At 40.8% G+C, this 26,683-nt stretch overlaps 1 protein-coding gene across 1 annotated transcript; it reads left to right on the top strand.

The window, feature by feature from the left end:
* The first annotated feature begins 320 nt into the window (after positions 1–320).
* Positions 321–26,661, top strand: LOC139941485 (uncharacterized). The gene is made up of 32 exons (XM_071938013.1): positions 321–503; positions 1,253–1,355; positions 1,712–1,908; positions 3,461–3,737; positions 4,614–4,883; positions 5,365–5,567; positions 6,062–6,193; positions 6,880–6,972; positions 8,001–8,090; positions 8,652–8,996; positions 9,815–10,041; positions 11,150–11,309; positions 11,887–12,123; positions 13,261–13,427; positions 14,477–14,637; positions 15,322–15,557; positions 15,747–15,971; positions 16,855–16,959; positions 17,784–17,921; positions 18,620–18,799; positions 19,417–19,563; positions 20,141–20,272; positions 20,462–20,635; positions 21,081–21,179; positions 21,539–21,673; positions 22,294–22,457; positions 23,159–23,246; positions 23,873–24,011; positions 24,205–24,365; positions 24,720–24,922; positions 25,221–25,299; positions 25,439–26,661. Exons 2-32 carry the CDS (start codon positions 1,265–1,267, stop codon positions 25,487–25,489), a joined length of 5,106 nt encoding a protein of 1,701 aa, XP_071794114.1. The 5' UTR covers positions 321–503; positions 1,253–1,264; the 3' UTR covers positions 25,490–26,661.
* Positions 26,662–26,683: the final 22 nt, after the last annotated feature.

The raw sequence follows: 26,683 nt of genomic DNA, 5'->3' as shown, positions 1-26,683 counted from the left end.
GTAAGAGGAGGATATATTTTTTCGAGGGTTAAAAAATAAAAATCTCCAAAAAATATTAGAAAATGATATAAGGCATATCGCTTTATTACTGGTGTCAGCTATTGTTTGCTTATCCTGAAAATCATGTGGAAATTTGTTTGGTAATCCTGTTTTTATCAAGGCAACAATGTCATGCTAAGCAGCAGCTCAATGAGATTGGGCCAATGTTGATTGACAAGTCATTGATCCGCCTAGGTTTGCGTTTGTGTCAAAAAAAGTGCGCACGTGTGATGTTTGCATAACAAAGAGTACGAGTGACATGGAATGACGTCAAATTGTAAACAATTTACTACACTCGCCTGGCAACTCTGTGAGCAAATATGGCCGCCATCTTGTAAAGTTGGCTTCTATTTTATATCGGGAAATGGTTCTAGAAAACTGATTTAGTAAAACAATGCGGGTTATTGTCATCTTTACAATGTATAGGAGCGATTGGTGAGCCTATTTTCTGTATTCGAGCTCGGGTGAGTACTATTAGCTTGTCTTAAATAAGGATAATTTCATGAGCTGATGAGGTAGAAATCATCGCACGGACGGACTGGGTTGTGCATGGATACGGGGACGTACAATAAGAAAGGAAGTAATTGTCCTAAACTTTTCCGAAGTTTTAGTCTGATTAGGTATTCCAAGATATTATTATAGTGTTATGATTGAGTGTTAGTGTTATTCGTTTATTGTTTACTTGGATTGGAAAATAAGGTACTTACTCATTTTTATGTCTAGTTGCGATAACGTAACCCTCCTGCCGACGGCAGGAGGGTTACGTTATCGCAACTATTTTATGTCATAATTTGTTGTCATAAAGAAATTAAAAAGTTGCACTTTTTGCAGTCCAACATTCCACAAAGGCTAAAACAAAACTCTAAAAGTGTTAAACTTTTATTGGAATTACACAGAAGAGGCTTATGAGTCAACTCGGTCTCAAGCAACTCGGTCCCAAGTCAACTCGTCTCAAGTAAACTCGGTCCCAAGTCAACTGGGTCCCAAGTCAACTCGGTCCCAAGTCAACTCGGTCCCAAGTCAACTCGGTCCATATGGTTGTTGACGGAAAGTTCTTTGAATTGAAAAACAAATAACTAATGTCCAATTGACTTTGTACATTAAACGAGCACCATGTGTGCACCAAATGAATTAATTTTTGTTTAAGTTTTAAAAAACTTAAACAAAATTAAAATTTTCATAACAATATTGCTTTATTTTCTTTGATGTACAGTGAACCACCAAAATGGCTACGGCACATAAAGCAAGACGCAAGAAGACCAAAGTCATCCCAACTACTGAGCCAGAGAGACCTACTTCAGCGCTTTCTCACAATTGTGAGTAACTCTTTTAAAATGACATACAAACAAAACACAACAATTTGGCTCAATTGGTCATCAAAGTTGCAAGAAAATAGTGAAAGAAAAAACACTCTTGTTGCATAGACATGTGTGCTTTCAGATGCCTGAGAAAGGCTTCTCATGTACACATTTGGGGTGAATAATTACCTCTTTCCTCTAAAACTGCATCACTTTGAAGGCAGTCGTTTCTAACAATGTTTTATTACTTTACCAAGTAACTTTTTATGAAAGTTATTACCAAAAATTGGGAAGTTATTACCAAAAATTATAGGGCAAACAAGTTAATTCAAGATTAACGGTTATTTCCAAATGTTTATGTGATTTTCCAATAGCCTGGGTTGAAGATTTTGATAGGGCAGAGAACTCCACCGGTGATAAGTTCGGCATAGAGAACAATGCCTATCACGAGACGGAGGTGGAAAACATACCGGCAAGGTCATTGACCTCTGACCTTAAAGGTCATGGAGGGGGAAGTATGGTGTCAGTGAGGGAAGCTGAAGACGCCGATCGAAGAGACTTTACGGACGAGGTGAGAGGGCAGAGAATTCTAAGCTACAGTTCCGAAATCTGGACGCAGTGTGTAATAAATAGACCATGTCACTTTCGCCCCAAAAAATGTATTGGTACATTCAATGGCATTTCCTGGCTGGCAAGATGCTGCTCTTGTCATGAAATGATATCTTGCACCACCTTGGGCCAATTTGATAGTGCTGCTTAACGATAAGCCAATGTTCAAGCTAACTATAGCAGATAAATTTGCTTAAAGGCAGTGGACACTATTGGTAATTGTCAAAGACTAGCCTTCACAGTTGGTGTATCTCAACATATGCATAAAATAACAAACCTGTGAACATTTGAGCTCAATCGATTGTAGAAGTTACAAGATAATAATGAAAGAAAAAAACACCCTTGTCACACGAAGTTGTGTGCGTTTAGATGGTTGATTTCGAGACCTCAAATTCTAAACTTGAGGTCTCAAAATCAAATTCGTGGAAAATTACTTCTTTCTCGAAAACTATGTTACTTCAGAAGGAGCCGTTTCTCACAATGTTTTATACTATCAACCTCTCTCCATTACTGGTAATAAAGAAAGGTTTTGTGATGATAATTATTTTGAGTAATTACCAATAGTGTCCACTGCCTTTAAGCTTTTAAAGCGTATTTCACAGGTTAGCAAGAAATTTAGGCGGTGAGTTAGCACGTTCACCATGGATTTGCATTGTTATGTCATTCATTTTCATACAGTGAGCACCGGCAGGTTAGCATGCCTTTTTATGTGCTTACGGTTAGCGGCAATATATCAAATTCAAACTTGTGAAGTAAGCTCAAAATAGGCTGTTAAGCAGCTGAATTCAAGAACTGTAAAAAATAACTGCTATTATAAACAGGTTTTGCAACTGAATTATATAATAATAATGATAATAATAACAATAGTGGCAATTTGTAATGCGCCATGTCTGTCTAAAAGACACTCCTGGCGCAGGAGAGATGCAGTAAGCAAGATTGCAATGAGTTACATAGTTAAGCACAAGAATAAGTTTTCAAGTGGGTTTTGAAGCTGGAATAAGTAGTAACTTGTCAGAGATTTGGGGGAGTTCGTTCCATAGTTTTTGCATTGGGAAATAGGCAATATAATTTGGTGTTTACCCTAATTTTACCCTAGTACACAAATCCCGCCCTAGTAATTTACCTTTGGATTTTTTTTTTTTTATCAAGATCTTGGGGAAAGTACTGAGTAATAACACTGTGCTTAATTTTGTTTTAATATTATGTGAGTGTTTACATTGGGTGCGTTCGTTTAGCTTCCCTAGGTCGACCCTGGTCTGCCCCCTTGTACATTTGAGATGCTTTGACGTCATTCCAGGGGCTCACCCGGGTCAGCCCCCAGTGCCCTGCTTGTGGAGTGGGTCACTTGGGGATGACCCGAGGTGATTGGCATCACCACGAGAGGCGAGTGTGATTGTTCGATTAGCTCTGGTCAGGGGCTCACTCGAGTGAGCACTGCGGTGTCGACCAAGGGAAGCTTATCGAATGCACTCTTATTTATTTGTTTGTTTGTTGTTGTTGTTGTTGTTGTTCAGGAGTTGGATATTAAGGACTACGATGATGATTCAAAACATCCTGAGCTGATGGAGCGACCGCACAGCGAAGTGGGAACAGCCAGTCGATCGGCCAGCCCTTACGGGGAGGACAGCTACGTAGGGTCAGTGGACGGTGACGGGGGCAAGAGAAGACGCAAGAGAAGGAAGGACCGAGCCAATGTCGTCACCCCCGTTAATGACGACATTGGAAATGACCTGTTGGCATCGGTGAGCAGCGAGGGTCCCTCAGAGCTGAAGAAGAAAGGTTTTAGCGAAGGTGAGATTTTTTAAAAGTTATGTTTGTTTTGATTTGAGTTTAACATTTCTTGTGTGGCTAGTGTAGTCTCTACATATCATTGGGCCTGTGCGACTAGTGTTGAAGTCGCGTGAAGTCGCGACTATTGATTTATATGTATAGTCATGCCTGCCATTTTCCAGCTACCCGATAAATTTTGTACAAATGGACCCAATGTTTTGGTGTGTTGTGGATCGGTCGAGTTGGTCTTTGAGAAGCGTTTGTAACCATTTGTTATAAAATGCATATGGTTTGATAGATAATTTAAAAGTAGAACATAATGATCCACACAAGTATCACTCGAAATTGCGTGGTTTTCCCTTTATCTCGTCGACTAACACGGTCAGCCATTTATGGGAGTCAAATATTTTACTCCCATAAATGGCCGATCGTTAGTTCACAAAAGAAAAAGGAAATCCACGCAATTTCGAGGCAAATTTGTGTGGATCATTGTGTTCTGCTTTTAAATTATCTATCAAACATCTATGCATTGTATATCAAACGGTTTCAAACGCTTTCCAAAGACCAACTCAACCGATCCAAGGCAACGTGTTTCTTTAAGGAGTAATCCTGTTTCTGCCCCGGGAATAGGTGTGAACGTGCCAATGGTGACAGTTGATTAGGTTCAACAGCCCAAATAAGGTACATGTATGTACGTGTAGCCCTCACCTTGGAAGTGGCTGTCCAACCTTGTGATGTTAGGCTATATCTTTGTTCTGGAAAGCATTATCATGTTGTTCTAAAAGATACCTTTTGTTGTTTTTTAGCAGAATTATGGAATTGGGCCCAGCATACTAATGACAGCAGTGTTGCTAATTTTATTAATGAAGTTTCATGATTTTTATTTTCTCACAAAAGCCTGGAGTATGTCAAGTATGCAGGACATCAGCGAGATACCAATAGATCCCCCGTCCTCTATGCGCCCCAAGTCTGGCGCCCCCAAGCGTGGAAAGTCCCCGCAGACACGCAACAGATCCCCAGGCGTAGGTGCCCACGCAGCCGTTGCGTCCGGCTCGCAGTCTGTGATCAGCGTGAAGGAGGCAGACGAGAGCCGGCGTGTCAATGGGGAGAATACACTGACGGTGCCGGGAAATAAGACCAGGGATGCTGAGCAGAGAGACAATGAGGGTGAGTAAACATGTCCAAAAGTCATACATGTAACTCACTAGGTTACTCTAATGTAACTTGTTATGCTAATTCAAAGACCTTATACACAGTGGAAAAACTTATTTACATCGTCTTGTAAAAATTGTATCAAAAGTTGTGGATAGAAATATAGGACTGGCAGTAAAAAGACTCAAACATCAATCAAAGAGCTTGACAATTTGTTTGACTAACCCACTCTCTGCTGCTGACAACACGAGAGCTTGGGTCCCGTACACTGGATCGCTCGGCCACAACACGCCAAAACACTGAGGCCAATGTACCCATCATAGACCCTTTTCAAAATCACAGCTTCTGTGATGGCTGGTCTCCATCAGTAAACGTGGGATAGTGCTCACGCCAGAGCCAAAGCTTGGGTCCGGTGAACTAGACCGTTCGGCCACGATGCTCATTTGAGCTCTCATTTCTGAACCCAATCATTGTGCACTTTTTGCCCCTTCTCTAGACAACCAGAGCCTAGCGACCTCGTCCAATGTGCACCTGAAACCGCCGCAGTTGGAGCACGAGCAGCAGGCTTACGTCCCGTATGTCTACGCCCGTGACTGCCTGGCCAAGGTGATGGACGACATGAAGAAGATGAAGTACAACCACATCCGCATCGTCGGTCAGATTGAGGACACTTACAAGATGATCGAGGATGAGACGCAGGTAACCTCTATATGATTTACCACGGTTCTATAACCTGGTTCATACTTCCTGCGAATGCGAAGCAAATTTTGACGTCACATGGCTGCCCTCGCAGGAAATCAACACAGTTCAACTGCTGCAAATTTGTGACGTCATAATCAAAATCGCCTTCACATTCGCAGGAAGTATGAACAGGGCTTCCTTTTTGTATTCCATAATTTTAGAACTTGTTTTTACCGTTGCCCCAATTTGTATTAAACCTGTATGCCCAGTACTTTCCCCCCCGAGTTCTTTGAAAAAATTCCACAGGCAAATCGCCTGGGTGGGATTCAAACCCACGAACTTTGCATTACTTCATCTTTATATTGCAAAATTGACATCAAACTGGGAAAGTTATGATGTCACAAATGAAACTGAAGCGAAATTTTTATGATAATCAAAAGTCCCACTGTATGAAGTTACCTTTCATTTCCTATTAACGGTCTACCATTTTGTTCTTCTTTCTCTCCTGCCAGGGCCAATTCAATATGTTTGTAGGTGGCCTTCGAATTCAGTATCGCGAGAAAGTCAAGACATTCCGCCATGTGATTGAGATACACAGAGATGACTTCGGCAGCAAGAAGACGTACTGGGAGGAGACGCTACAAGTGAGTCAAGATTTTAGAGTATCTATAGACTCCTTGCACTGAGATCACACACAGAGATTCTTGAAACTAAATTGCATGTTAATATGGTGCACTTTTAATCCCACACTTTAGGGATAGTGGTTTGTGGGGTACTGCTGTTCTTAAAAATTCCTCTTTAGGGGTCCAAGATGAACAAAGATCCCACAAGAATGTGTGCATAAGCATTGGTTTGATTGGCTGCATATTGCGTCACAGCACCTTGTAAACCATTACATGGTGCTATGTGAAAGGAGTAGGTATCATGCTTAAAAAATGAGCTCTGCATACTTAGTGCTCTGATTTCATTGTTTTATTTAAATTTCTTCTTACCTTTTCATAATGATTTATTGATTTGTAAATGTGTATTTGACATTCAATGTTCCCATTTTCAAGTTGAGAATAACGTACTTTAGAGTCTCGATGTTTGGGTACTCTTTTGTTAATCCTGGCCAACTAGATATGGGCAATCCCACCCTTTTTCATTATTGCTGTGCAAACAGAATTTTTGTATAAATTGTGTTTTTTGAGTAGCCACGAATAAATATTAATAATATTGTTTATCATTTAATTGCTATTGACAGAGGCTTAATTAAACAGTTAAACCAGAACAAAATTCATTAGGAAAAATGTTTTCTTTAATTGCATAATTGATTTGTTGTTCTTTGCAGAGTCTAAATAGTCGTAACAAGGCACTCATGAAGGAAAAGAAGAAGTTACTGATCATCAACAAAATGGAGTACGACAGACAAGAAAAGGAAAAGGTAGCTGGAAATTTGTTTGGACTGTAAAGATTGTTTTGTTTTAATAGGAGGCAAGAAAGCAGGAAAGACTGAAATTGTGATGGACAGAGTCGAATTTTGTGGCTCATGCTTTCCGACGAATTATGCACTTGTGATAACCATTCTTTGCTTACAAGGCAAGCACCGAATTCCTATGTTAGCTGTGTAAGCGCAGAATGCCCAGTAACATAGACTACACCCGTACAGTTTCTGGTGGTACACTGGATTGAGGGAGTTGCCTCCGGTGGTACACTGGATTGAGGGAGTTGCCTCTGGTGGTACACTGGATTGAGGGAGTTGCCTCTGGTGGTACACTGGATTGAGGGAGTTGCCTCTGGTGGTACACTGGATTGAGGGAGTTGCCTCCGGTGGTACACTGGATTGAGGGAGTTGCCTCCGGTGGTACACTGGATTGAGGGAGTTGCCTCCGGTGGTACACTGGATTGAGGGAGTTGCCTCTGGTGGTACACTGGATTGAGGGAGTTGCCTCTGGTGGTACACTGGATTGAGGGAGTTGCCTCTGGTGGTACACTGGATTGAGGGAGTTGCCTCTGGTGGTACACTGGATTGAGGGAGTTGCCTCTGGTGGTACACTGGATTGAGGGAGTTGCCTGTGGTGGTACACTGGATTGAGGGAGTTGCCTCTGGTGGTACACTGGATTGAGGGAGTTGCCTCTGGTGGTACACTGAATTGAGGGAGTTGCCTCTGGTGGTGCACTGGATTGAGGGAGTTGTCTCTGGTGGTGCACTGGATTGAGGGAGTTGCCTCTGGTGGTACATGAACATTCCTTTGTGCCTAGAATTTGCCTACTTTAAAACACTCCCTTCGGGACTGCTCATTACTAAAACACTTAACTGCCTCTCATAGTTTCACTAAATAGAGACAAAATGGTCGGTCAGGACCGGAATTATATAAGATGACACTGTTCTGCCACTTGAATATATTGAAGATTTTAACAAACTTCTTGCAGTTTTCTCAGTTAATGATCATTCATGTTTTATGTTCGTAGGAGGAGCTGACTCGTGAGTTAACGCAGAAGATGGACCAGAACCAATCCACGTTTGTTTCCTCCCAAAAGGACCTTGAGGAAGAGAGGAAGGTAGGTACCAATAGCCCTTGGTCATGTTCCTTGTATCCAATAACAATAATGAATGATTATAATCATTTTTCAAATAGGGACCAGACTATTTTGTTATTCCAGCCTCACTTTGGTAACATTTGTACCAATGGAAGAAATTCAAGATAGCTGCACCACGATAAAAGTCTATAAAGTCTAGGGGACTCGTTTTGGAATTGGGTGTCTTTATTAGCAGTGAGAAATAAAATCGTCTGCTCAGAACTATAAGGGACCATGGATAAATTAAGAACACGTCCTGATATCAAACCATCTCAGCTCCTTGGGGAGTATAAGGTAATCCTGGTGCTTAGTGTCGGGGCAGAATTTCCTGCTTCCGTAAGTGCCGATTTTTTGCTTTCGGTTAGCCGAGCCATGTGATTGGGCACTGGTCTTCTTTTAAAAAACAACTGTTGAATAAAAAGTGGCTGAAATCCTCAGATGTAATTATGTAATCCTGGGTTTTTTTCTAGGTGTTTTTTGAGTTTACCAGAGCTTTGAATTTCAATGAACCCTGAATTCAATTTCAATCCTTCTCATCTTTAGATCATGGAAGATCAGCTTCTCTCTGAGAAGCAGGCTCATCATGATGAAGTCGAGAAACTCCGCCAAGAACTCGAAGAAGCGAGGACAGCCGTACGGACGGTCCCTGTTGTCGTTGACACCAACCGTCGATCCTCAGGAGATGTATCCTCCGAGAGGATGTTGGATGAACAACGCGGATCTCGTGCGAGTCTGAGGTCTGAAGGGCCAAGGGAGACACATGCTGGGGCAGCTGTGGGCGTGGCAGCGTCAGTTGCTGTGGTAACTAGTGGGATGTCGGAGGCAGAGAGGAGGAGAGCGGAGGACCAAAGAGCCAAGATGGAAGAGAAGATGATACAGTCCCAAAAGGTAAGCCCCATTTTTCTTTTTCTTTTTATTATTATTATTTTAAAATAATAACATGCAGTTAAAGGCAGGGGACACTATTGGTAATTACTAAAAATAATTATTAGCACAAAACCTTACCTGGTAACGAGTAATGGGGAGAGGTTGATGGTTTAAAACATTGTGAGAAACAGCTCCCCCTGAAGTGCCATAGTTTTCGAGAAAGAAGTAATTTTCCACGAATTTGATTTCAAGACCTCAAGTTTAGAATTTGAGGTCTCGGAATCAACCATCTAAATGCACACAACTTCGTGTGACAAGGGTGTTTTTTCTTTCATTATTATCTCGCAAGTTCGATGACCGACTGAGCTCAAATTTTCACAGGTTTGTTATTTTATGCATATGTTGAGATACACCAACTGTGAAGGGCTAGTCTTTGACAATTACCAATAGTGTCCACTGCCTTTAATATAGCTAAGTATATATTTTCTACAGGTGTACTGAGGTATGTGTAAGCCCCTTATACACATAGCACCTTGTAACCGATTCTGCCAGAGCTGTCAACTCTATCTGATTCTGCAGAAAGTGCCCTGAAAATAAAACCATATGTTTTCATGATTTGAAGAACAGATTTGAAAAACTCCCTGGAAACGTTGTCTCAAAATGGAATTTCTTTATATCTTCCTGAGTGGTGTACAAAATCTCCTTGATTGTAAAATGCAAACGTTGGCTGCTCAGGTCTGCTTCCAGCTAAAATTCCTCAAAATCTTCCATTGAAACTAGAGTTTGTATTTGAAAAAGATGACAGAAGGGTTTACGGAAATGTTTTGTTTTTGTGTCAGGAACTCGTCATCTTGCAAGGAAAGTACGACTACATCCAGGCCCAGTATGTGATCCTGGCATCCCTGGCTCAGAAAGACAACGAAGCCATCATCTCAGAGCAGTTAGAGACAACTCAGAAGGATCAGGAGATCATGGACGAGGAGAGCCAACAGCTTAAGGAGGAGATTAAACAGTGGGAGGAAGACTTCAAGATGCAGAGTGGACGGGAGCCGACAGAGGAAGACAGGTGAAGGGCCGGGGAATCATAATATTCATTTTGGTTTTACACATATACACTGATTTTTAACAGCACTATAGTGCATTCCCAAGCTCTCTAAAAAAATCAGAGACATATTACTCAGGCGGGATTCAAACCCACGACCTTTGTAATTCTAGAGCAATGTCTTATCGAGATTGCCCAGTAGTTAGAGGCAGTTCGAACCCTGTATTTTATCAGCGGCTACTGCAACAATTTAATAGATTGAAATTTGCATTAGGGATAAAGAATATTAATCATAAGCAATCTAGCTCCCAGGGCTGAACGATCTCGTTGCGCCATTTTTTTCCCAGCTTGCCTTGCTCGCTCACAACCCCTGGGGTGCGTTTTGGCAAACCAATACCAGTTTCGGTTGAATCGGTTCAGACACACTTTCAATCTCAGGCTGTGCTCCGTCGTTGTGTATGGGTTGACGTGGCTGGGTTTTGTAGGTGCCCAAACATGCTTGCTGCTTGACACATTGTAGCCTCGTCTTTGACAATTCAGCTTTTGAGCTGCAAGTAAAGGATGACGAGCCTCCAAAAGTATTATTTCATTTTATTTTATTTTATTACACATCCCACAGCATAATTAGCACAAATAACAAGATGAATAGGAAGCATAATGTAATGTTTAGTTTTAGATGTGGAAGGAAACCCAAAAGGGGGAAAAATTCAAGCAATCAGGGCCCAATTTTATGGCTCTGCTTACCGTACGCACAGAATCGGCGCTTCCGGAAGCAGGGAATTCCGTGCTTACGGCAAGCGTATTTCACGGGTTAGCGACAAATTTTGGCTTCTGCGTGTCAACTCCGCATAACTAGGGATTCTAGGCTTACAAGGCTAGCGCAGAAATTTGGCGCTTGCACGTAAGCAGGGAATCGTGATCGTAAGCCCAGAATTCAGCGGTAAGCAGAGCCATGAAATTGGGCCCAGGTAGGGACTGAAACCAAATCTACATGCAAGGCTCTGGTCTAAGGCAGGATTCAAACCGGGGTCCACAGAAGTGAAAGACAGGGCAAGAAGCCTTTGAGCCAACTTAACCTGATTATTATTACTATTATAGATCAAAACTAATATTATTAATATCACTATCCTAGGTCTGAGACAGTCAAAGAGTTGGACACTCAGCTCGCTGAGGCAGAGACAAAGAAGGTGGAGCTTGACGCCAAGCTGGTCACCTTAGCCACTCTGAAGGAGGGTAAGGCCCCAGAAGTGCAGCAACCAGACGTCCTAGAGCCTGTCATTAAAACCGTTGAGGTAAGAGACTTTTGTCGTACCAAGGAAATGTTGGATTCATTTTGAAAGCTGTTGGTAGTTTAAAACATTTTGAGAAACAGCTCCCTCTGAAGTAACATAGTTTTTGAGAAAGAGATCATTTATCACTCAAATAGTAAAAGACTTCAGGCCTGAAGCAATTTATTGGGCATCTGAAAGTACACAAATTTGTGCAACAAGGGTTTTTTCTTTCATAATTTTCTTGCAACTGTGACGACCAGTTGAACCCAAATATTCACCGGTGTGTCATTTTATGCATTCATGTTGGGATACACCAATTGAGGTCACTGGTCTTTGACAAGTACCAAAGGTGTCCTGCCGTCAATTTCACCAAACCCTTCCTAACTTAGGATTAATCTTAGGACTTAATACGAGTTATGTTCCATAACCATAGACGTTAGAATGCATTGAACCCATCTTAAGATAAGACAAGCTACAAGTCCAAACTCAAGATAGGATTAATCCAAGAGTTTTGTGAAACTGGCTGCCGTGCCTTTAAACAGTGTAAAAACCAATATTGTTATACCAGACTTTGAGTCCGCCATCTTTTTATCGGCAGATCGTCTTGCCCGATCCAGCAACTCTAGCAGCCCTAGAAGCGTCCCAGCTGAAGGTCCGTGATCTCGAGTCTCGACTGACCGAGATGGAGACCAGCCTGAGGGACAGAGAGAAGAAGATTAAGACCCTTGAGAAGGAGAAGAAGAAGGCCGGGAAGAAAGAAAAGAAGGTGGAGGAGGCGAGACCGAGAGAGGATGATCAGAACCTCAAACTTGTCCTAGAGGCTGTGGTCTTACAGGTATGGCTAGCAGCTGTCAATTATAAGGCCACATAAAATTTAAAAATGTTGATTGTCCCCGCGCGACCAATTAAAACCCCTGACCCCATTTTTTTTCTTTTATTTTTCCCATGTCTGGATATCTCTTTATACTTTTACTGCCCAGATTTTTCAGCTGATATTTTTTTCAAAATGTACAGGTTTGATAAGATGTTTAAAGAAGGTTTTTATTCATGTTGGCAAGGCAAGAACAATTCTAGTATTTAAGTATTTACTTGGGCTACACTGTGATTAGTTGTTTGAAAAAGTTTACAGAAAATGTCATCTAAGAGTTAAATTTGTTTGACAAAACTATTGAAAACATCAAATACACACAAACCCTCTGTTTTATAGTGATTGTGATGATTTCTTTATTCTTGATTTCATATTCGGCATATCAACAAAACTTTATAAAAAAAAAATCCCTCCCTCCCCATGCAGAAAAAAAAGGACTATCAACAACTTTTTTTTATGTGGCCTAATAATAATAATAATATAGTATTTAGTATTTATATAGCGCCTTATGCCAGGCCTCAAGGCACCTACCACTAAAATAAACAATATATTAAAATAACAACACTAAAAATAAAAAGGGCAGTTTGAAAACCACAAGAGAGGTAAACAATTTAAACTAAACAGAACCACCAGGAGCAAAACATTTAAGAAAAAAATTAGTTACTTAGACTAAAGACTAAATTGCACCCTAATTTACAGACCATCGCAAAGTACACAGGGGTGCGCTGACATGGCTGTGTCCAATAACTGTTTTAGTCATTGGCCAGTGATCACAATAGGCAAGAGTTCAACTGAATCAGTTGTTGGTTTTCGACCGTGAAAATTTGGGGGATGTGCATGGCTGATGCAGAGAAATGTTTGTGGTTTCTTTCTCATAACTTTTTTATTTTTGTTACTTGTATTGAAAACAGAGATTTTTACCTATTTGTTATTGTATTGTACGCCCCAGTTTTTGCCGGTACCATTTGTACTCTTTGGTGGAGAGAAGCAATTATGATACAGTCTGTAATTTACAGAACTTGAGTCCACCGCCCTAGTCTGCATGGGCAAGAAACCCTCATGTAGAATAATAATACTAATTTTAATCATATTTCCTTATTTCAGTCGGCACAGCAAGAACGCTCAGATGAAGACGTCCAAGCTAAGCTGGAGAAGGCCAAAGCAGAGAAGGAAGACCTTGTGGCAGAGAGGGAAAAGGCTAAACAAGAATTGGAAGTGTGGATTGAGAAATACAACCAGGAACACGGAAGCTACCCAGAGGAAAAGGATAGGTACGGTTCTTGAACTTTTTTTTGTAACATCAGCCGATAAAGAACACCTGACTCTTTCCCTATATAGGACTCTTCCTTTGTACATAGATACAGAGTCCTAACTATTAAGGCCCTTTTCTGGGATGGAAAATTTTCAAAGCTTCATAACTTCTTCAAAGAATATATGACGATCAAAACCCACCGCAGAAAAACATATGCTGCCATGGAATGTGAATCTGTTGAAATTAGTGCTTTCTTGCAGGTAAGACTTGAGTTATGAAGCTTTGAAAATTTTCCGCCCCAGAAATGGACCCTGATGTCCAGGACGTCACTGTAGTATAATATGAAAGTGTAAGACCGCCAGGGCTTTCTTGACTCAAGCTCTGTTGTACTTCTATGGGGTTTTTCATCAAGGCCTATTCTCATCAAGGCCTATTCAATTTAGTTTGAGTTTTATTTTTTCTTTACACTAGCATAAAAATATACAAATAGATAAATAACGACACAAAGAAACTAAATAAATTAAAATACCAAGCCAGTGAGTGGCAAGGAGGACCAGGTGACCATCACCTCTATAAAGCCGCCCAGCCACAAAGAATGTACTCTAATACCAACCACTCAGTTTAAAAACAACCCACCCCTTCAGCTTCTAGGTCAGCGGAGTGTGCGTTTGAGTCCCGGTTGTGACACAGGGGAGGTAATTGATACATTGTGTTACTTCTGAAGTGTCTGTGGGTGACCGCCTGGACGTTAAAGTCTTTGATGTTATTTTTTTCAGGTGGGGAATCTTGCGGTTGGTTCTGGGATTTATATATTTGTTTTTAATAGCCTTTTGTGGTTGCAAGACGTCTCAACTAGGGAAAGACATCATGATACTTCATCAAAACCACGACTTGCTGAAAAATCAAGACGATATGGCAATCGTTTAAGAAATGGTATCGTGATTATATTGAGATATCGCCCAAGCTTACTTGTTACCAAGTAAGTTTTTATGGCAACAACTATTTTGAGTAATTACCAGTTTTGTCCTGTGCCTTCCAAAAAAATCTTACTTTGTTTTTGTGTTTCAGAGATGAGAATGCCAAGGTGCTGTTTGCATCGTTGGAGGACAGCAATGCTCAGTGTCTGGCCAATCAGACCAACATCACAGCCCTGTCCATTCTGGCTACGGGTCAGATACCCAAGGATCTGAAACCGATGGCCGAGGCTCAGGTTTCCGTACAATCGACAGGTCAGTAACTAATGTAAACATTCACCTGAAGACGAGCTGAGTATACTGTTTGAAACAAAGAGACTGTACTCATGGTTGTACCCGCAAGTTTACTATTCATATTTACATGTATAGTTACTCTCATTATTATCATGTTGTGTTGTGGTCGAGCGGTCAAGCATACTGGACTCTAGCTCTGGTGTTACTGATCGACAGAGTGCAGGTTTGATTCCCAGTTGTAGATACGTGTCCTTCAGAAACCCCGAGCTGCTGTGACGCGCGGCTTTTAGAAACACAGTATCAACTTCCCCTCACAGGTACCCATTTTACCCCGGGGTGAAGAGAAGCAATTATAGTGAACTATATCTTGGTCAAGGACACAAGTATCACGAACGGGATTCGAACCCACACCCCAGCGCTTGAGTCCGGTGCGCAATGTGGCGTGGCGATGACACAAGTAGCTTAAAGCACCGAACTCAAGCTGTGGTGTTTCACATTCTGATCAGCAAAGTGTGGGTTCGAGTCCCAGTCTAGACATTTCTGTCCTTGAGCAAGAAACTTAACCATTATTGCTACGTCCTTTGGATGGTACGAAAAGGCTGGTTCCTTCCTTTGGATGGGACAAAAAGGCTGGTGCCGTGTGTTGAAATTCAAACTCTTGACGAGACATATTTTCTTAATGCCTGTGACTTGTCTCACCCGCAGGCCAAGCAAGCTCCAACGATCTCAAAGCTCTGGAAAGTCGCATCCAAGAGCTGGAGGAAGAGAATGAGCAGCTGACGGAGACCAACTCGGAGCAAGAGGAGACTATCAGGGAGCTTGAACGAGCAAAAGAGGATCTGGAATCAAGACTAGCTAATGTGGAAACAGGGGGAGGGTCGGCAGCTGCTGCAACGGCGGCGGCACTGGCAAACCTTGACTTTGATGAGGATGATGTTGAGGTGTGGATTAATTAATTCTTTCTAGATTAATTTTTTTTTTTTTACATTTTCAAAAACTATTAAAGAGTGGCTGTGAAAACCTTAGTGTACATGTTGTTTAAGTATTACATATGAAGTGTGGACCTGAGGTTGCAAATGTGTTTTTTGTTTAACCCCAAATCATTAATATTTGTTTGGTAACGCATCTAGGGTTTCGGAGCTCAACTGGCTGCCCTGCAGCGTCAAGTCGACGACACGGAGCGCAAACTCCGCGAGGAACGGTCCTCCCACGAGTCAACCAAGGAAGAGCTTGAGATGATCACTCAAGAATTGGAGAACGTCCGCGAGGAGAAACGCAACCTGGAGGATGAGATTGATGGCAAGGTTACCGCGGCAACTGATGCCCTTGAGGCTGAGATGAAACTCAAAGATCAGGTCAGAATTTGGACCCCGAAGAAAATTTGCTTAGCTCAGAAACATCCTGCTTAGCGGCAACTGGTAACCTGTCAGAATATTAGGTGATTTACATTGCTGTGACTGGTGCTCCGCGCTTTGTGGTTAGCTGCGTAGCAGAGTGAGCCTTATGTTATGTAGATTTCAGCCAGCCTCAATTGGTTTTACTTAAATGCAATAGTGCGCTGACTTAAACCAGTAACAAACATTGCAACTGATATGCAAATTCACATAAAAAAATAAAACTCTTGAATATGACACCAGCTCCAGGAAATAAACCGCAAGGTACAGGATCATTTCAAGTAAATTTTGTTTATGTTCAACCTCAAAATTAAAAAGTTCCCAGTCTGTTTCTCTTCAGGTTTTATTTGATATTTGACTAAGAAAGTCACACCCCTTAGGGTGATCGGTCTGCTGCTACGTCCCAGGTTGTATCGTAAACTTGGCTGTGATTCCTGGTTGAGCAGCAGTTACAGGTTGTGTGACTTCAGACTGGCACCATGAATAAAGATATTGACAAAATAGGGTGACCACCATTTATTAGGGATAGAAGGCTCAGTTGGTAGAAAGACAACACAGTAATCTGGTGGTCGCAGACTCAAATCCCGCTCTAGCAATTGTTTCTTTGTTCAATCTCGAAGTTATTATAATAATAATTTGGGGGGCTAATCATCCTTACTCGCAGCTAAGAGCTGAATTGCGAAGGACACGGCTACAAGGTGTTCGAGAAGCAGGCATGCAAGGGCGCCTTTGGCTGCCAGCCACATTAACCCATTATGACCACAGAGCACAGCCAAGATCGAAAGTGTTTCTAACTTTTAACTTTTCTAATGAGACACTTTTTGGTGGAATAATTTCCTTGCAGTCGTTGACAGAGACCAAGCAGCGATTGGATGAACTGGAACAAGAGAAACTAAAGAATCTACCGGTGGATGCAGCCAAAGAGATTGCTCTACTTCAAGCCCTCGTGGTAAGTAGACGGAAAAACAAGTTAATATTTCTCCAGAAGACAATCAGAGCATACTGATCGAAACGTCGAGTTGAAAACCAACGGTTCTTTTCAGAACCACCCTTAACACATTAGAGATAGTCATTACATGGTGTTACCGCAAACCTTTCCATAAAGTTAATATTGATGGTCGCATATAAAAATAAACAGTTATAGACTACCACAACACTATATATTTGTGTGTATGAATCCCACTGAGAGTGTGTGGCAGGAGATTTTGTCCCCCTAACAGTCAAACTTCTTGTGATAGCGCCCTCTTTTGAATTATCCTCCTTCAGTGCATGTCAATTTCCCATTCGGTGGATCAGAATCTCTGGGGGCCGGACAGGTTTCCCTTTAACACTGCACTATGTGGATTGGGTTTTCAGTCACTACCGGACTGCATGGGTTTTTTCCCAGGAATAGTTCTCCGCGGTTTTCCTTCCACATGTAAAACTTGGAACTTCTTTCCTTTTACACTGTCCCACTTTCACACTCACTTTCATACTATCCCTGCCTAGGTGTCTTTTCCATGTAGTTGTGGTTGCACATTTCAAGAATACCCCAGGATTTTACAGCTTTCCCCCTTCTCCAGAGCTGGGTTGGCTATTCCACGGGGTAAGCCCATCTGCCGGAGTTGATCCGGGATAAAGCGATCCAAGTGTGAAAGGACCAGTCGTTTTTCTCTGTGGATACCCCATGGGGAACAGAGTAGTGTGTAAAGGGCTTTTGAGACATTAGGTTTTTTGATTCTCTTGATTGTGAAAAGTGATATTTTGTGTGTTGTGTTGTTTTATAATCCTTAGAAAAAAGCGGAAAAGGAGAAAGAAGATGCCCAGAAATCCAGCATCGGAGGCACGGCCGATCTGGACAAACTCAAGACGGAGTTGAAGACGCTGAATCTGTCTCTAGCGAAGGAGAAGGATACGAACAAATCAAATCAGGTAAGAGTTCCATCTTGTGCAGTCATAGAAGTTTATTCATGAGTAATGAATTGCAGTGGTTTGAGTCAAACTTTGAGTTTATTAATGAATTTAATACTTCATAGGTATAACTTGCAGTGACTGGATTCAATTATTGAGACTACAATAGTTGGTACATCTTGGTGCCATGATAGTTCTGACTTGCAATGGATGGAATATAGTATTGAGATTACTAATGAATAATCTTGTGCCGTCATGGGTATGACTACTAGTGGTTGGAGTCTAGTATTGAGTTTACTAGTGAGTACACCTTGTAGCCATCCTGGGTACGACTGGCAGTGGAATGTACTGAATGTATGGTGGAAATGTTTCAATGCTAGGATCTGGGCCCAGTTTCATACAGCTGCTAAGCACCAAAATTTGCTTAGCATGAAATTTCTTCCTTCATAAAAACAGGATTATGGACTAAATTTCCATTTGTTGCATATTGCTTGTTACTGGTATCCAGCTGTTGTTTGCTTATCCTGAACATCACTTGGAAATTTGGCTGGTAATCCTGTTTTTATCAAGGAAAAAATTTCTTGCTTAGCAAATTTCTGTGCTTAGCAGCTCTATGAAATTGGGCCCAGGTTGGCTCCTTGGTTGGTTTCCCAGCCTTACGTTTTAATTCCCCTCCCCTTCTGAAACCCTAAACATGATTTGTACTTTTGAATTTTCAGGAAAGTCTGAAGAAGAAGATGGTGGAGAAGGACAAACAGGCCAAGGAGATGGTTCAGAGCACCGAGAAGAAGTTCACTCAGAGAGAAGCGGAGAATAAGAAACAGATACAGGCTCTGGAGAAGAAAAATAAGGAGCTTGCTGCTGCTGGAGGAGTCGCGGCAGTCAGGGGTGCCGCTAAGGTAAGGAAGAGGGTACAATCCAGGGTAAAGAAGGTGGGCTAAGAGGATTACAGTAGTCAGGGATTAGGCTCTTTTAAGATCTTGTCTTGCTTTATATTCTACTGCCGCAAAGTAGATTTGGGGGGAATTCGAGATACTTCTCTATACAGCCGCAGAGTAGATGTTTCGGGACTTGCCATTTCTAAAAAGAACTGTCCTGCTTAGTAACTACTGCCTGGGCGGAGGGTAGGAAATCGGCCGGGACTACTACTTACGTTTAGTGGATTGAGTGGACTTCTCATTTTTAGTTTTACTGCCACGGAGTTAGTTCTAAATTGGTCTCAAGGTTTCGACTAGCTTGCTCTAGTCATCGTCAGGAAACATCGTCAGTTTCTAAGAAAGAAGGTGTATACATGGTGTTACCGCAAAACAAATATACATTCTCAGGCCTCAAAATAACCCACATCACCCACGGCAATCCCAGTGGTGTCCTATACTTTTGCTGTGGTGCCCTGTGCAAAGTTCCAATACAAGTTTACTTTTTCCTCATGTAAGTGCCCCTTACCAGAGAAAAATTTCTGCGCCCCTTCAAGAACGACATTCAAGGAAATTCTTATTTTGTTTTATTTTTGATCCAGGGAGGACCAGATCCGAAGGCAGAGAAGAAGATTAAATTACTGACGGAGCAATCAGCGACGCTGAAGAGGACCATCCAAGAGAGTCAAGACAAGATACGACAGATGGAGAAAGATCTTAAGGAGGCCAAGTCGGGCGGATCGGCTGATGTAAGTAAAACATACTTTGCCCTTTTGCTTTTTACATTTGTTAGCAATGACTCTCACCTCTGTCTGTAAGATTCCCTGCTAAATGTTTAGAAACAGGACTCAAACTTAAAGGTTGGGTCATACTTTGGTTAAATTACTCAGATTCGTAATAAAGGCGGTAACAAGCTTTCCCTGAAACTATTTTGTCTGAAATGCAACCCCCCCACCCCTGCTGATAGGAAATCAATTAAAACATTTGAACATGAGAAACGATTTATGCATGATTTGTTTCTCTGAAATCTGAGAATGTGTCCGTTTCAGAATATTGCATCCAGAGATGTGGTCAGTACCTGCTTTCACCTTGCTAAACACTGCTTTTTGATAAAAGAAAAAAAAAAATCACAAATATTGACAATTAATGAAGCTGAAACTTCGACAGGTAAATTAAACTACATACATCTTCATTCACAGTGAGTAGGGATTTATGTCATGGCCAAAAACTCATCTACAAAATGTATCAAAACCCTTTAATCACATCACAAATTGATTCCAAGACTGATGGTTTGTTTTTTCTTGTGGTGTCCTTTTCTGTTTGTAGAAGCAAGCCGGCAAGAAGATGGAGAAGCAGCTCAAGGATCTGGAGAAGAAACTGGAGACGGAGCAGAAGAAGTTTGAGAGAGAGAAGAAGACTGCCACCGAGCTAGACGCCGAACTCAAGACAACGTCCAAGGTATTCAACTCTTCCAAACAATCAATCTTCCTCAACCAAATGCTTCTCAAAATACTTTATTCTTACAAAGGCAGCTAAAGGCCTCTCACCAAAAGTTTTATTGGCATTATTTTCCAGAGTGATAACCAAACATATACCTTCCCTTTACAAGTCATATATTGATCTGACTGATTGACTTTGTCCCGACAGGAACTCGACGGCGCCAAAGATGAGATCAAGAAACTGACCAATCAGATTGAAGGGTTGGGCGTGGCTGCTGCCGAGGCGTTGGAACTGAAAGAGAAAGTGACGGAGCAGACAGCGGAGTTGAAGAGGCTACAGAGCGAAGTAAAGACTGTGACTGAGAACTACAACAGCGAGAGGGTGAGTCGAAAAGTAGCTTAGCATCAACATATGGCGTGGCATGGCCTAGCGGTGTAGAGCACCTGATTCAAACTCTGGTGTTTTTGATCAGCAAAGTGTTGGTTCGAGTCCCAGCCGTGACACTTGTGTCCTTAAGCAAGACACTTAACCATTGTGCTTCGACCTTTGAACCCAAAGCTGTTGGTCCTGTGTGTTGTGCAACACACATAAAAGAATCCAGTGCACTTTTTTATCGGAAAGATGAGGGGTTCGCCCTGGTGTTCCTGATTTTATTGGAAGCATTTTGTGCCACAGCACTCCGAAACTATTACATGGTGCTAAGGATTAGCTCTCATTATTATAAGTTTGGCCTTTGGCAGCCGGCCAAATCGGCCCTATGTCATGATTTTGCATTTGTTTAACTTTTTAGGTTTGACCAACCTGATTATTTGTTATATCCTTTTAGGTTTTGAGGAAGAAATATTACAACATGGTGGAGGATATGAAAGGGAAGATCCGTGTCTACTGTCGATCCAGACCCCTCAGCGGCTCAGAAAAAACCAGGGTAAGGCAATTTGACTCGTAGAAGAGAGGCTGCTACTAATTCAATTTTCACAAAACATCAGGCAGCTGAGCAGTCAAAATTGGCTGCCAGACAATGTCTCCTACTAGTTAGAAACCAAATGTTTTGTTGCATTTATTTGTTTGTACAAAAAAATTACCCTTTACCTGTGGGTAATAGGACCGTTAACTTAGTGTTTTCCAAGTCCTTCTCGAAAAACCCACAGATATACATACGTCTTCATTCACAGTGAGTAGGGATTCTTGTCATGGCTAAAAAAAAACATGATCTACAAAAGTTATCCAAACCCTTTTTATAGTGTTTATTATTGACACAAATTTGTGTTTTTTTTCTATTGGCAGGGTAATTTCTCAATCATCAAAGCACCAGATGAGTATTCCATTGAGATTCAGAGTACCAGAGGTCTGAAAGAGTTCCAGTTTGATCATATCTTCATGCCGGAAAGCACACAAGCGGATGTCTTTGAAGACACAAATGTGAGTTCTTGTCATTGATGCTTCCTTTGGAATTATCCTTTTTGACATTAACACACAACCCCCCCCCCCTTCCAAAAAAGTAAGGTGTTCATAAAGCGCTTTCAAATTTGACTTTGGTAAGTATACCGGCCCGATAAGTTAACTGAACAGGCCAGTAAGTTAAAAGCTGTTAAAACTTGGAGTAATTTGTGTCAGGTAACTCACTGGGGATGTTGCGTAGTTTGACGCGTCCTAGATTCGAGGTCATACGCACTTTGACTTTTTATCGATAAGTTAACAACTTGTGGGGGTAAGTTGGCCATTTCAAGTCCAATGTGAACCCGGCTTTAATCACACTACTTTAATGTCTGTGAGAGTTTTTAATTGGAACAAAAAAATGTGTATCTCCTCTTGGTTAGTTTTGGTTCTGAAAGCAGAGACTCAACTGCTGGACTCTTTTGTGTGCAGTAACTAAAACCTGTGGTAGACACTGTGCCATAATGAGCCCAGGCTGGGATGACCTCTTGTATGCTTGTTAGCAATAATATACTGGAAAACCATATTCTCCAGAGGTTGGGGAATGATATCTCCCCTCACCTGACTGATCTTGACCTTAACTTACTTTTTTGTCTGATTTACAGAACCTGATTCAGTCCTCCGTAGACGGCTACAATGTCTGCATCTTTGCTTACGGACAGACCGGCTCAGGAAAGACGTTCACCATGATCGGTGACAAGGAAGGCAAATTCCCAGGCATCGCACCAAGAGCCTTTGAGAAGATATTTGAAGTTATTGAAGAAAACAAGTGAGTGTTCTTAGTATACTTTTTCACAGAGCTGGGGAAAGTACTGAGTTTACAGTGCTAACACACATCATGGGTTAAACCAAAACTAAAATATTTAGTATTCTTGTTTTTGTCTTCTCCTTTTTTAAGAAAGTGTTTTTGAAAGTTGTGTCAAGGCAGACTGTTAAACTTCACGATTATTTTCAATCTTTTAAATCAGAAACCTAGCAAGAATTATTACATGGTTTAGTTACATTACATGGTTTAGTTAGTCCACTTAAGTAACAATTCATCTAACAGTAATTTTTGTTTTTTTCCTTTTTCCAGGGGCAAGTTTTCCTTCACAGTAACAATTCATCTAACAGTAATTTTTGTTTTTTTCCTTTTTCTAGGGGCAAGTTTTCCTTCACAGTAACAATTCATCTAACAGTAATTTTTGTTTTTTTCCCTTTTTCCAGGGGCAAGTTTTCCTTCACAGTAACAATTCATCTAACAGTAATTTTTGTTTTTTTCCTTTTTCTAGGGGCAAGTTTTCCTTCACAGTAACAATTCATCTAACAGTAATTTTTGTTTTTTTTCCTTTTTCTAGGGGCAAGTGTTCCTTCACAGTAACAATTCATCTAACAGTAATTTTTGTTTTTTTTTCCTTTTTTTCCAGGGGCAAGTTTTCCTTCACAGTAACAATTCATCTGACAGTATTTTTTTGTTTTTCCTCTTTCCAGGGGCAAGTTTTCCTTCACAGTGGAAACCTACATGATGGAGTTGTACAATGATAAGTTGATTGACCTGTACGCAAAATCACACGAGGCTGTAAGTTTTGATTTTTTTTATTTTGATGCTACCCCATTTTAGTAGAATTATTTTATCACACGAGCACACAAGTGGGTTAAGGGAAAACTGAGCAGAAACCGTGAGCAGGTTGAGTGCATCACATTCAAGTGCTGGTGATTTCAATCATGTCATTTGTGTCCTTGAGCAAAATGCTGTACTATAATTGGTTCTCTTCTCCCAGGGGTATACATGGGTACCTGTACGAGGGTAAAGGTTGATATGGAATATAAAAAAGCATTTGGTGCGCTACGGCAGCTCAGTCGTCGATTTCACAAAACTCATTCTAACTTAGGATTAATCTTAGGACTAAGGACGAGTTAACTTCTGTATCCAAAGACGTAGGACGCATTGAACGCATCCTAAGTTAGGACGGGCTACTTGTCCTAACTCGAGATGGGGTTGATCCTAGCATTTCGTGAAATCGGCCGCAGGGCTGTATAGTGCTACTAACCAGGGAGCTGAGAAAGATTAAAGGAATGTTATTGGTCCAGTGACCAGGACACTAAAGCGCATTGATATGGTTCTGGTAAAATGCTCATTATAAGATTTGATTATTTTTAAAAGTGGTGTAATTTGATTGATTTGTTTTGTGGTCATGTTTTTAGAATGCCAGACTGGACATCAAGAAGGATAAGAAGGGGTTAGTCTTCGTTCAAGGCGCTGTGGTTCAACAAGCCTCCAACGCTAAAGAGCTGTACGGGCTCTTTGACCACGGGTCTGCAAACAGACACGTTGCCTCCACAAGTAAGTTTAAAATTGGGTCCAGCATGTATCAACAACCCATACTCACCCCCGCCCTCCAAAAAAAGAAAGCAAGAAACAGCAACTTGTGTGAGCAGCAGAGATGCTGCACATGCTTGCAATGCTATGACTATCCAATAAGATAGGCAACCAACAGTGCTCATTTTTTTCAATCCTTACTTTTTTCCTTTTTCAGAGATGAATTCTGAGAGTTCCCGCTCCCATTTGATCATCGGCGTGGTGATCGAGAGCACCAACCTGACCACGGGTACCGTCACTAGGGGTAAACTCAGCCTGGTGGACTTGGCTGGTAGTGAACGAGCCGCTAAAACAGAAGCCAGCGCCGAGCAGTTGAAGGTAGGTGTAATTTTATTTTAAAACCAGAGAAGACATTTTGGATTTGATTTTTTATCTAGTTTAGTTTTTTAAACACTGAATTACTAAAGTCATTAAACTGGTTTGTGCCAGTCCAATTATTTGTCCATCGTTTGGGAAAGGAATTACTTGGAGATAACAGGTGTTAGTTGTCAGACGAAAAGGATGTTGTATTCTAGCCTCTTCCTTTAATGGAGCTCTGAGTCCGATAATTAGCAGCGGGTACTAGGACAATTATGAATAATTGTAAGGGGTAAAACATAAAAAACTATTCTGTACCCTGACGCATTTATTATTAAACAACTAAATTATATAAAAAATACTTTTTGATTTCAGGAAGCCAATTCTATTAATAGATCACTGAGTGCCCTCGGGGACGTCATATCTGCGCTTTCCAGTGAGCAGTCCTTTATTCCGTATCGTAACAACAAGCTCACCATGTTGATGCAAGACTCCTTGGGCGGCAACGCCAAGACGCTTATGTTCGTCAATATCTCACCGGCCGACTACAACGCGGAGGAAACTGTTGTCTCACTCACGTAAGCATGATTAAAAACTTGCTAAGCATCAAAAGTAGGGGGTTACTTCTATACAAAGGATCCGAAAATCAGGGGTGGCACTCTCTGCATTATACCTGGCGTGGTGTATTCTCTACAGTATAGTTTTTATTTTTTTTTTGGGGGGGGGAGGTTTAAGTAATCAATCATCTTTCAGACTGAAGTTAAACAAAAATGTTCTTTATCATTACCAATCCTTTGAAGTGTTTTTATAGACTGCCAGTCCCAAGTCACTTTTTGTGAGTTCTTATTTAAATTCTTGTTAAAACTTTACTTACAGGTATGCTTCCAGAGTCAAACTCATTACGAATGACGCTTCCAAGAATGCTGACAATAAGGAAATAGCTAGGTTGAAGGAGGTAAGTCTAGAGATATATTCTATCTTTACAAATTTGTTTTGTAGAGGAATTTGTTATTACACAATTCCTTTCATTGGTGACAAAACAAGCATTTCAAAACGGACTTTAAAAATGTTTTTTAATTATTTTTTTGCCACAGATTATCGCCAAAATGAAGAAGGGTGAAGCAGTTGAGGAAGATGTTGAATAATTGAGCTTTGGTGGAATTCTAGTCAGAAGTGTGAACTTGTTAAGTCGCCCCTCAGGTCGACTTTGACATAAAACATTCAGCAACTTTTCAGGTTGATGCTAGTCTTGAGCTAAGACCATCAGGAACATATGAGACATCTCTTGTTTACAACTGGAGTATAACTGTGATGAAGTCGCAAGAGTAGACAAATTGTGGAAGTCAAGTCGCAAGACTAGACAAGTTGTGGGATTCACCCTCAAGTAGCACAAGGGTTCGTTAAGGAGCATGAGTTTCAAATTTTGTCCAAGACCGTTTAAAATATTCTGGATTTAAGTTTTGAACTACATTATGCACAGATGACATCCCACCACTTAGGACAAGGCCTTAATGACAGAATGGTTGTATATAGCTAGGTACGCTAGACACGCTGGATGGCCCAATAAACAACTTTCTGTTGACTGCCATGAGAGGGCGCTTTCAATATGCATAAGTATCTTGTACAAAGGATGTAGACAATAATTTAAACAAATCCATTTTATTTTGTAACGTAAAAACAAGATGTATTTTTTATTAGAAATTTTCCTTACAAATTGACAGTACTGTACAATAGAAGTAAGACAAATAGATGTGAATATTTTTTTTAAATTGTTTTCTTCTCTTGAGGTAGAATTTATCAAAATAAACGGGTTGGATGTTTCAAACCCTACAAAGTTCTGTTGAGTTTACAGAATTGCCACAAGTATTACAAAAGTAAAAAAATTCAAGAAATTGTACTTTGTGCCTTCATGTCTTGTACTTGGATTGGTTTTAATTCCATATACTTTTTTTAGAGTTTAACTTTTGATGCATCCGTCTGTATAAAAGTTAGATTCATCCTAGTGCGACAGTAGTGGTGACAAGTTATTATTTTTGTACTTACAAAAAACAAAATATTTAGGAAACTGTTTTATTTAATTTTAGTTCAAACTCCAACCATTCTGTAGGTGAAATCCGTCCAAATAAGATTTTAAAATAATTCCTGTGTGATCAAAGTGTTCATCTATTTTTTAAATTCATAAAAGAATACGCAAAATTCCTTGGAAGTTTTTGTAAACTAAACAATTATGCTCTTTTGTAAAATTAGTTTTGTAAATATCGGATTAAATAATAGCTATAATTATAATATGCAGATCAATCCAAACTATTGAAGTAATAAATTAATATAAAACATCAAAA

This window comes from Asterias amurensis, chromosome 9 (assembly GCF_032118995.1).
Source record: "Asterias amurensis chromosome 9, ASM3211899v1".
NCBI lineage: Eukaryota > Metazoa > Echinodermata > Asteroidea > Forcipulatida > Asteriidae > Asterias > Asterias amurensis.
Note: the sequence above shows the minus strand (reverse complement) of the source record. Positions and strands in the feature narration are given on the sequence as shown.